General features: G+C 49.5%; 1 protein-coding gene across 5 annotated transcripts; it reads right to left on the bottom strand.

Annotated features, from left to right (window-relative positions):
* Nucleotides 1-832: 832 nt before the first annotated feature.
* On the bottom strand, nucleotides 833-9921 carry MINDY1 (MINDY lysine 48 deubiquitinase 1). Of its 5 annotated transcripts, XM_060139006.1 has the most exons (11): nucleotides 9818-9914; nucleotides 9334-9716; nucleotides 6324-7134; nucleotides 5908-5965; nucleotides 5449-5513; nucleotides 4682-4840; nucleotides 4243-4345; nucleotides 3734-3876; nucleotides 2477-2668; nucleotides 1626-1778; nucleotides 833-1352 (listed from the first exon to the last, which is right to left on the bottom strand). In XM_060139006.1, the coding sequence occupies exons 3-11, from the start codon at nucleotides 6774-6776 to the stop codon at nucleotides 1272-1274; spliced, it is 1407 nt and encodes a 468-aa protein (XP_059994989.1). In that variant the 5' UTR covers nucleotides 6777-7134; nucleotides 9334-9716; nucleotides 9818-9914; the 3' UTR covers nucleotides 833-1271. The 5 variants fall into 5 exon arrangements, with proteins under 5 accessions (XP_059994989.1, XP_059994988.1, XP_059994990.1 ...); XM_060139005.1 differs by having other exon boundaries at nucleotides 9334-9921; XM_060139007.1 differs by having other exon boundaries at nucleotides 9339-9921.
* Between the last annotated feature and the right edge of the window lie 886 nt (nucleotides 9922-10807).

Raw genomic sequence — 10807 nt, 5'->3', positions numbered from 1 at the left:
ATAACCCCTCACTTGAGCACCACATGTTCCAGCTTCTTGTGGAGTCTGGAACTCCAAGTTCCTCTTAAATCCCTTAATTTCCCTCATTTCAAAGTGATATCTGCACCTGGGTCCCCTAGCTCTGTCTTGGGTATGCGATAATGGGATCTCTTTGATAGTTTCTGCTCTACTCATTCTTTCCGTATTCTGGCCAGCACATCTCACTGATATTTGAATTCTTTTGGCAAACGTCACTGTCATTTGTGTTCCCTGATTGAAGTTTGGGTGGAGCAGGACATGGGCTGGGAGGAGGCCTTGAAGCTGGAGGTGCCTTTCATGTTGGATATTCAACAGGAGTCCTGTTTGAGGCTCTAGACTGCAGTTGTCAACAACCCCCCCTCCCCTCGGTGTCTCCCCTCCCCCCCGTTAATCTCTCTTCACCAGGAAATTTCAGGAAAAATAATTGAGAACCAGGAACCACAATGAGGTCAGAAATGGTTAGAGGTAGCAAAGGACCATCTGTATGACCTGAGAAGCAAGCAGAGGATCAAGCTAACCCTCCCCTGCACGGGAAGATTGGGTTATCAGGGTGCACAATCCCCAAATTCATCTGTCCAAAGCAGGAACTTGGAAACCCACCTCACAAATTATAGTACTACTTCCAAAAGAAGACCTATCGAAAACAGATAAAAAACAAAAAAGGAAAAAGCAGGCTTTGGCTCCCCCTGCTGCTTGTATTAGAAATGACAGGCCACCCCCACACACCTTTTTACCTCCCCCTCCCCCTTTTTGCATTCCTCAATTGAGTCAAATACTTAACCCCATAGCTGCAGGGTAAGGCAAACAACAGACCTCAGGAAAGAAGTTTTATTTCCAAACCCCTAGGAAGGCATTACAAATAATGGAGATAGAAACCCAAATTAAACCCTGAAACAAACGAATGGATACGGGTGGGCCTGCAGGAGCAGAAAGTAGGGGAGATGGGTTCTAGACAGGGACCTCACCCTGGAGCCTGAGTCTGTATATTAATGTGACTACTCTGGGGAAAGGGAGTTGGGAATCAGAAATCCTCACCCGACCAACCCCAATGTTGCCCAGGATGGCTGGGAGGAAGAGGAGGCAGCACGTGAGGGCAAAGACGTCACCAAGTCTGACCTTGGCATTTACTGCCTGCTCTGATCCCCAACATTCCATAAATAAGTTACCCTGCATATCTCAAGTTGAGCCAGGGAGCAAGCAAAATAACCCCAGCCTCTGCAAGCGGAGGCAAGGCAGCCTGGCACTGAGCGGGGCTACAGGAGGACACAGTCGGACTCTTGCTTCGGCCTCTGCCGACCCTCGGCAGCTGGGCGTCCAAATGCAGCTCCTCTCCCCTGTATCAGATTTAACAATTGGTCACCCATCAACTGTGGAAGAGTCCAGGACAGAGACTCTAGATGGAAGCAGGGTCAGGATTGGGAGAGGCAGTGGGGAGAGAAAGACAGGAAGGGACCCAGGGGAGAGGAGACAGGAGAAAGGCCCCGAGGGAAACCTTGAAGGGACATGGCAGGAATAACAAGTGTCTGGACCAGGGGAAGCAGGAGTGGCACACTGAGGATGTGGGAACGCTGGAGGGGCAGCGCTAAGGGCAGGGGGAGCAGACCCACCTGCGGTAACAGGGCACGTGCTGCCACGGGCTGGGCGGCTTGATGCTGTTGGTACTCCTCTTGCTGAAGTTGCTGGGCCAGCTCCAGGTCGCTAAGACCCAATGTGCCTTGGGACGATGGCTGCTGCTGCAGGGACAAGGCGATCAGGTAGTCCTGGAGAGAGGGGAAAGAACGGGGATGGTGAGGGAGGCTGGGGCGGGGGGATGTCCAGGCTGTGTTTAGGTTTCCAAACCAGCCTTTCCTGGGAGTTCCCTGGCGGTCCAGTGGTTAGGACTCTGAGCTTCCACTGGCAGGGGGCACGGGTTCAATCCCTGGTCGGGGAACTAAGATCCCACAAGCTGTGTGGCCAAAAAAATAAATAAATAACGACAACAAAAAAAGCAGCCTTTCCTCATCCTTCCAATTCTCCAGCTCCTTCTCCAGAGCAACACATATAGCCAAGTTTTTTGTTTGTTTGTTTGTTTGCGGTACGTGGGCCTCTCACTGTTGAGGCCTCTCCCATTGCGGAGCACAGGCTCCGGACATGCAGGCTCAGCAGCCATGGCTCACGGGCCCAGCTGCTCCGCGGCATGTGGGATCTTCCCGGACCGGGGCACGAACCCGTGTCCCCTGCATCGGCAGGCGGACTCTCAACCACTGCGCCACCAGGGAAGCCCCAGCCAAGTATTTTACCTCTGGTGCCAGAGAATACACACCAAGTGCTGAGATGGTCCGAAAGGCAACAGAGGAGAGGGGCATGGCTGTCGTATGTCACAGTCTCTAGATAATAAGATGCAGGCAGCTCGCACCTATGGCAAGAAGCTCTCTGAGGCGGACATGCTCTCTGAACCCGCCCCAGAGACCCCACACACCTGGTCCACCTGCCGCTGCTTTTCTGGGGAGCCACTCCCACCTTCTGCTCCAGGTCCCTTGCCTAGGGAGTGACTTAGGTGAAACTCAGAGTCACAGAAACAGCTGTCTCCGTCCACGTTGTGCAGGCTCTCCCACACCACTTGCTCCTCCTGTAGAAAGCCCTGGTCGGTGACCAGTAGGTACAAGTGACCCTGCAAAGAGGAGGACAAAGTGCATTGGTGGGACAGGTGACAGAGGCCCCATCTGAGATGCACAGATACCACTGGAATCAATCGGTGTGCTAGCTGGAACGTGTCAGTGTGAGCATGTGGATCTTTTATAAATATGCGCGGCTGTGGGGAGAAGGAAGGGCTGTCTGAGTCGTGGTCAGTTTGGTGTGAGTATGGTGGTCACTGTGGTCAAACATGGAGTCCTCGGGCTAAAGTCCCGCATACAGCCCTGCTTCCTACCCTACTTCCCATGGTTCTCTGGGCTCGCCTGATGGTTATAAGGATAAATCCTTTAAGAACCAATGACCTTTCCCTCTTCTACTCAATTCCTAGAGAGCTCAGACAATTTTTAGCTTTGGAAAACTATAGTATTGTTCAAAAATTCCACTGCCCCTTCCTGGGAGAGGATTTACACTTTCTTGTCCCACTGATGGCAGGCTTACTCCTTATGGCTTGCTCTGGCCAGTGAGATGTTAGCAGAACTGACATTGTCATTTCCAGGCAGAAGCACTAAAAGCACGCGTACGGTGTGTTCCCCACCCCCGCACTTTCCCCTCCTATGTTCCAGATAAAGGCTGTTTTGTCAGCCTGGGCCCCAAAGTGAAGATGATGTGGGACAGAGCTGCAGCCAATCTGCAGTGGACGTGCAACATGAGTGAGAAATAAACATTTGGGGACTTCCCTGGTGGTCCAGCGGGTAAGACTCCGTGCTCCCAATGCAGGGGCTCGGGTTTGATCCCTGGTCGGGGAACTAGATCCCGAATGCATGCCTCAACTAAGAGTCCGCATACCGCAAGTAAGAAGTCTGCATGCCGCAACGAAGATCCCGTGTGCCGCAACTAAGATCGGCACAGCCAAAATAAATAAATAGATAAATATTTTTTTGAAAAAAGAAATAAACCTTTGTTGTGGTAAACCACTGGGGTTCAGGAGTCATTTGTTATCACAGCTTAATCTACCTTTATCCTGACTGAAACACTGACCCAGAAGAAAAAGGCATGAGGGAATGACAGCACTCCAAACCCCCACCTCCTAAACCCTCATCACCTTGTGCTTAGTCATAGTGCTAAAGTGGTTGTTCCGGAAAAAGACGCTAAGTTCGCCCTCCTTGGCAGCTGTCGTTAGCTCACACAGACCATGGTAGGTCAGCTGTGCAGCGGTGGTCTCCAGGAACTGCTCTGCAATCAGGCCTGGCAGCAGGGCACAAGAAAGGGGGGGGGCGGGTGGCTTAAATGCAAAGTCCACGGTAGGATCATCCAGAGAGCGCCTGTCAAAGCCCTAGGGGTCAGTCCCACCTTATGAAATCGCTTCCTTGAAGCCTGGCTGTATTCATTCATTCAACAGATTCTAACTGAGAGCTACTTTTTGCCAGGCGTCGCACTAGGTACCGGGGGACACGTCAGTGAACTAGATAGACAATTCCCCAAACTCCCTCTCATGGAGCTCACATTCTAGTGGGACATGGCGGTGGGGAGACAGACAATAAACACTAATAAACCTAAGTAGCCATCATTCCCTCCACATAAGGTCCACAGAAGAGAAGGGAGGGAGGTCACCTTCTGTCACGAGGTTGGTGTCACTGGAGTGCTTGCAGGTGATGATCTTCTCTACCAGTTGGTTATAACTCAGTTTCCCAACTGCACTCACAGCCTCAGGACTCTGCATGAGCAGCGGGGTGGGGTGGTACCAAAAAAATGGAGATCTTTTACAGGAAGGAAGTGAAGCAAGCCCACAAAGACTGCAAACCCTACGACCAAAGCTTCCTGAAACTTTTGATGTCTGAAGAATTGACCTATTTCCATATTGTTTGCTTGTATTTGAATGTTACCCCCCAGAAAGGTGAAAATTAAAGGAATTCTGCACTGGATCCAGCCTCTAAACCCTAATCCCCTCCCAAGCCAATCTACTCCCTACCTCCCTAAACCCCTCCACACAAAATTTTGCTTCTCTCTCAGCTTGAGCTGACTGAGTCTCACTTGCGCCCCCTACCCTCACCTGTGGATCAACAAGCCAGCCATGGTACAGAGGTATGCCTAGTAGGTCAAAGATGCTGCACTCAGGTGTATACTCAAAATCAGAGACACCTGTGAATCGCACATTGACATCCAGACCTGTGGCCAGTTTAGGCAGCACTGTCATTGCATCGTCCACATTCTGGGGTAGAAAAGAAAATAATGGATAGATCAAATCAACACATGTATATTTTAAACTTACACAGTGCTATAGGTAAACAAGGATATACTGTATAGCACATGGAATTATACCTAGTATCTTAAAATAACCTATTATGGAATATAATGTGCAAAATACTGAATCACTACTCTGTACACCTGAAACTAACACAATATTATAAATCAACTATACTTCAATTTAAAAAATAAAATAAAATGGAAAAAAAGAACCTGACACAGTGTTATATGTCAATTAAATCTCAATAAAACTGGGGAAAAAAAAAGAAAATGATGGCTATTCTAGCCTCCCCTCCCCCCCCCCACTCCCACCTCCAGGAAAAAAAAAATTAATCTTGTTGCTATTCTTCCCTGGTGTTCTCTTACAATGGAAATTCCTCCCTTGTCTCAACCCTTCTTTATCTTATGTAAATGAACATATTTTCTAGGACAGAGATACACCCTCCCCCTCCTGCAGAAAGAAATTATGGTTCAAGGAACCCTCCTGAGAAGCATCAGAAAAGCCTCTCTTAATAGCCTGGGTGTCTCCTTATAAGCCTGCAAACCCCCATGTCCACAGACCTTTCGCCTCACCTGCTGAAAATTAAGCTGAAGTCCTTCTGACTTCTCCTGGGGCTTGATGGATAGAAGGCAGTCTCCTACAAGACAGGATTCCTTAGCAGCTTACCCCGCCAACAGTCCCCAAAGCTGCTTCCTCTTCTCCAGGAGAATGGAGGTAATGTCACAGAACCACAGATTTTCACAGTTGCAAAGGGCTTTAGTTTCTCAGAGGAAGAAATGGGCCCACAAAGGTGAAGGGTACACGCAAGGTTCCATGTGAAAGCTAAGGGAAGAATTGGGGTGACGACCCAGGACTCTTGACACCTTCACTTTTCCTTTTCACTCCCCAGCCTTGCAGAGAAGCCCCACAGATTTTCACCTTCCCTGCCACATAAGATCCCCACATGGGGAGTCCCTCAACACTGGATTTCTGGCTGAGTAGATAGCACTGGAAGCTTTTGGGTAATTGCCCTTCAAGGCCCCGTCACTCACCAAGATGGGCCATGAGCTCATCTGATGCGATCACTTCCTTCTGAGGTGGCAGCTTCACCTGGAGGCAAGGAATGACAAAGTGTTAGCCAGGTGTGTGCTTTCCTTCATGGAGCACTGAAGGAGGAACCCATAGAAAGGCAGGGGGAGGGCAGGGGTTGTCCAGCAGTCAGGTGTGGTGGAAAAGAAAGGCTTGCAACTGGAGCAAGGGAATGAATGTGGAAAACTGCAAGGCATTCCCATTTGCTAGACAGTAGAAGACAGAGGAGTAGGACAGATCATTGTGTTGTTTCGTTTTTAACAAATATCTTATCTCATTTGTTGAAGCTGGAGAAATAGGAAGAATAATCTGGAAAGTTTGGCTTGAGAAAATCAGAATGATCAAGGTTTCCTGAGCCCCCATCCAAGCTCTCTCTTACCTTCCACTGAAGAAAAAGGATGTTCATGATGGCGATGAGAGGGCAAGGGCCGTTAGTGCTCTGGGTGATGATGGGTGTCCGTTCTCCCTTCCAGGGGATCCACTTTACGCAGTAGAAGTCTAGCTCAGGTTGTTGGGCCCTGGGGGACTGGGGAAGCTCTTGGGGCCAGGAGCAGGCCCCCACTGTCTCTACCTCAGGCTGTGTCCCCTGGGCTGGCCCTTCTTGGCTTGAGCTAGCGTCAGGTGGAGGGGACTCGAGGTTACCCTGGCCCTGGGCTGGCAGCAAAGCTTCATCTACTGGCTCCTGTTCTCCAGCTGCCCCATCAGCCTCTTCGGCATCCTTGTCCTGAGGGGGCTCACTGGGTTCTGACAGGACCTCGTGGTTTTCAGGGACGACCACTTCCGCAGTCCTGGCCTCACCACGGACTGGATGCTCAGGCTCATGGTGTTCCATGGTCAGGAGGGGTCAACTGAGGGGCACCAAAGGACTTTATTGTCCTCAGGGACTGGCTTAATCGAGGTTTGATATGCAAGAGAGAGAACGATCCAATAAGGAGGAAATCATTGGGCTGGAACGCAAATAGAGCCAGAAAAGTCTTGGAAAAGGAATGTAGTGCAGAAGGCTCGGTTAGCGTCTGTTGGCCACTCCTGGCTACAGGTAGTACAGCTTTGGGGTAAACAGAAGGGCCCCAGGCCGGGCTCTTTCACCTCTAACTTGCTGTGACCAGATAGGACCAACGAGGGTACAGGACTTTCAGGCTTGAGGGGGATGATTCCGGTGGGATTGAAGACATTGGGTGGCGTCAGCTTCCCTGAAACCAGGAAGGACAAGGAATGGAGACAAGACAGAAAGGGCGGGTAAAAGGAGAAAGAAGAAAAAGAGATGGAGAAAGAAATGTTAAAACTATACTAATGATTATTAATACAGTGATCTTTAGCTCACCCTGTAATAGGCATCATGTCAGTAAACCCCACCATAGCCAGAATGAGAGTAATTCCTCTGCCCTACACGAACCCTGTCCCTTGGCTGTTCAGGAAACATCCTGAGCACACATGGCTTATATCTTTAGGGCCATCTTCTCTCTGCCTCATCCCAAGGGCAAAAAGATGAACAGTCATATAGTGCTTGGGGTGAAGAATAAAGAGAGTCAATCCCATGCCCCTAAAGGCGAAACACTGGTGAGAAAGAAGTCCTTCTCCTCAAAGGACTCCACCTTCACAACTCCAGATTTACACAATCGCAAACCACAACAAAAAGATCCTGGGAGGAGCTTCCTGTAGGCTGGAGAGGGGAAATGCAGGCCCTGGGGACTTGAATCAGAGATCAGTTCTGATAAGTAATTTCAGATTAGACGTACAAAACACACACACACACACCACCCGACCCCATTCTTCCAGTAAGCTTCTCTTGACAGCTAGAGTTGGGATAGCGACGTCTCCTCAGTTCCTCTATGCTCCGAAAACTGCCGAAACCCAGAGATACTCTCTTGCCCACTACGCGGAATATAAAAATACTGATTATTGATTTCTGTAAAACAAAAAATGCTCTGTCTCCACTCCTCTACCTGTGCATATGTTCTTTCCATCTATTCCCATCTAGGTTATTTTAGATGTCAACTCTGGACCTGTTTAACCTGCTCTCTACCAGCGCTAAGCATAGACGTTTAATTAACACCATGGATCGTAGACAATAAAAAGCCACAAACCCTGCCCCCTGGAAAACATTTCCTTTCAACCTCCTTACTCCCCTCACCCCCTTGATCCGGGTGAGAAAGGGGGAGAAATTAAACTTGTCAGAAATCTCTTCTCTTGCTTCCGCCTAACCTGAGACTATGCTTCCTTTTGTAATCCGGCAGGAATTTAGGGCTAGGGTAAAGCCTGGGGGGTGAAGTTGAGGAACAGAAAAGTTACCGAAATAAGCCTAGTCACCCAGATTGATCATCCTCCTGATTCAAATATAATTTATGCTAGCTGCATCTCATTTACATGTTGTTGATTTCGAATCATAGCAGCAAAAATTGCCTGCAGGCCTTAAGCTTTTTTTTTCCCTCTCTCTCCTTTTTTCCTCCCTTCCCAAATGACACTTAGGATGAGCCTTAGAAGCAGAAACCAGAGTCTGGGACACTTTTTTAAAAGCTTGGAGAAAAACAGCGCTTATTTCTTAGCTTTTCTGTCCAATGCCAGAAATGATCAATAATTAAGCAGGGATTGGGGCCACTAGCTGGCCAGGCCAGTGGTATCCAGGAGCTGGATACCAGAGGGAGCTGGGTCTCAGAGAATCTGGGCAAAAAGCTAAGTGGGCTAAGTCTTTAAAAGGGGCCAGAAGTGTGATGGAGGAGTTCCACTCTACAGGGGGCATGCCTGGTGGGTTGGGCATAATGGAGTATTTCAGAGCAGGAGAGACTCTGAGACTCATAGGTTCTCAAACAAATCAGGATTTCATGCTTTTCCTCTTTTCTTAACTCAAATCCTACACTTTCTCTCCAGCTGGAATTATCCTCTGGTGGCGGTAAGGGAGTCAAAAGAGCCCTGGACCCTCCCTATAGCCAGAGACAGTAAATAGCCAAAAGTTGGAAGAAGCATATAAAAGTTGGAAGAAGCATATAAACCGGGTATGTAGCTTCAAGAAGACACCCGTGTCCCCTGCCCTGGCTCCCCAGGAACTTTACTCTCCCCTCAAGTGCCTGACTGTCCCACTCTAATCTCCCTCTCAGTCTGACCCAAATCTTCATGCAACTAATGATTTAGATTTTCACTCAGAATAAGGCAACCACAGTGCGCTGTCTACTTGCTAGCAAGGGAGAGGGGGAAGGTGTCATTAAAAGGAGGAAGTGTAGGGACCAAGCAGCATCTCTTTTACGTACTCCTTCTGCCTGAGCTCCTCTCGAAATCCAGACTTATAGAGACCCAAGGTGGAAGGACAGCCAGTGTCACCTCTCCAGAGCTGGAGAGGAAAAAGAGCAGTGGGGCTTAGGAGAAAAGGCGAAGGAAATGGTTAAAACAGTTTTTACCTTACAGAAGTGGGTGCTGTTCCAGGACCTAGAAGGGGGGTTCAACTCTGGCAATGCGATGGCGGAGGTGGGTACAGGGAGGGGCGCCGCCACAGTCCCAGCTGCCTTCCAGCTGTCAACGCCAGAGCTTATACAGGTTTACCCAGGTTTACGAGCGGCGGTCCTGGCTGGATTGTGGCTACTTCCGGACTCACACCCACGACCGGGGGGCACTGGAGGAGCGTGCAGGCAGACAGGGGTGCAGCCCAGGTGCTCCCAGGTCGCTCAGAGCGTCTTCGGGATTTCTGAGTCGCCGGGTCTAGGGCGTGCGCTCCAGGCCCTGTCTACAAGCTGGTTTTCAAAGGAAGTTTGTGGTTTTTCTTTTTTCTTCTTTCTCTCTCTCTCTTTTTTCCCATCAGGACAAAGAAAAATCAGTCAAGGACAAGCTCCCCAAAGGAGGAGGAGCCTGCCCAGCACTGGAGGATTTCCATTAGGGCTTTCTGACCTGGTCAGCAGCTTGGTGATCAGCAGTGAGGGAGAGAAACAGGGAGAGAAAAACAACAGACCCTTTCTCTTCCCTCCGCCTGCCGCTGGAAGGGACGGAGCACTTGTGCCTCTCTGGTGAGAATAGGGAAGAGCAAGGGCCCTTGCTGAGTGGGGAGGAGCAGGGCTGGACAGCAGCAGCTTGTTGGATCTCTCCGGGCATGGCAGTCCTTTGCCCTGGATCCAAAGAAGCAGGGCCAAAGAGCGTGATATTTCCATATTTATTCATTTAAAGTGAAAAAATCCCGATCCTTTCCAAGTCCTTACTGAATCATTTTTTTAGTCTAGAAATGAAACCGGTTGGGCTGTGCCTGGGTAGTGCAGAAGAAGGTGTGGAAGAAGCCCCAGGCTCTGGGAAGAGTGCAGCAGGGAGAAAACCAGCTGAGCAAGCAGGAGATCCAATACCCCTGTGCTCTAGTCCTTGTTCCCACCACAGGCCTCAGCTTCTCATCTGTCACCTCCTCTCAATTCCTAGCTTGGGGAGCAGGGAAAGCTGGTGTGAGGCTGGTGGTAGGAAATAAAGGGATGGATTAATAAATAGGGGAACATTTGATGATGAGAATACCTTTATTTGCAGTACCCTGCACTATCCTGGGGCTGGAAGGTGGCAGTTAAAGGAGGTTGCAACCCTACTCTACGTTCTGAAGGGCCCTCCAAGCTCTACTTACAGGGCTGCCGCAGGATGAAACTTCAAGCAACTCCGAAGGCTGAAAGAGCAGTTGGAACAATGAGGGAGGCAGGGAGCAAAGAACCCAGGTTACAACAGTCCAGGAAAAGAATGAGACATTTGCCGACGCTGTAGAAAAAAAACAGGCTACAGAAAAGAAGCAGCAGGAGTTGGCAAGAGACTGTACGTATTAAGTAAAGAAGAGAGGTCAAAGACTACTCTAATGTTTTTATAACATGTATAATCACGCAATTGGTGGCAGTTGGTCAGTTTGGTAAGGAAGAG

Source organism: Lagenorhynchus albirostris, chromosome 2 (assembly GCF_949774975.1).
Source record: "Lagenorhynchus albirostris chromosome 2, mLagAlb1.1, whole genome shotgun sequence".
NCBI classification, from domain to species: Eukaryota; Metazoa; Chordata; class Mammalia; order Artiodactyla; family Delphinidae; genus Lagenorhynchus; species Lagenorhynchus albirostris.
Note: the sequence above shows the minus strand (reverse complement) of the source record. Positions and strands in the feature narration are given on the sequence as shown.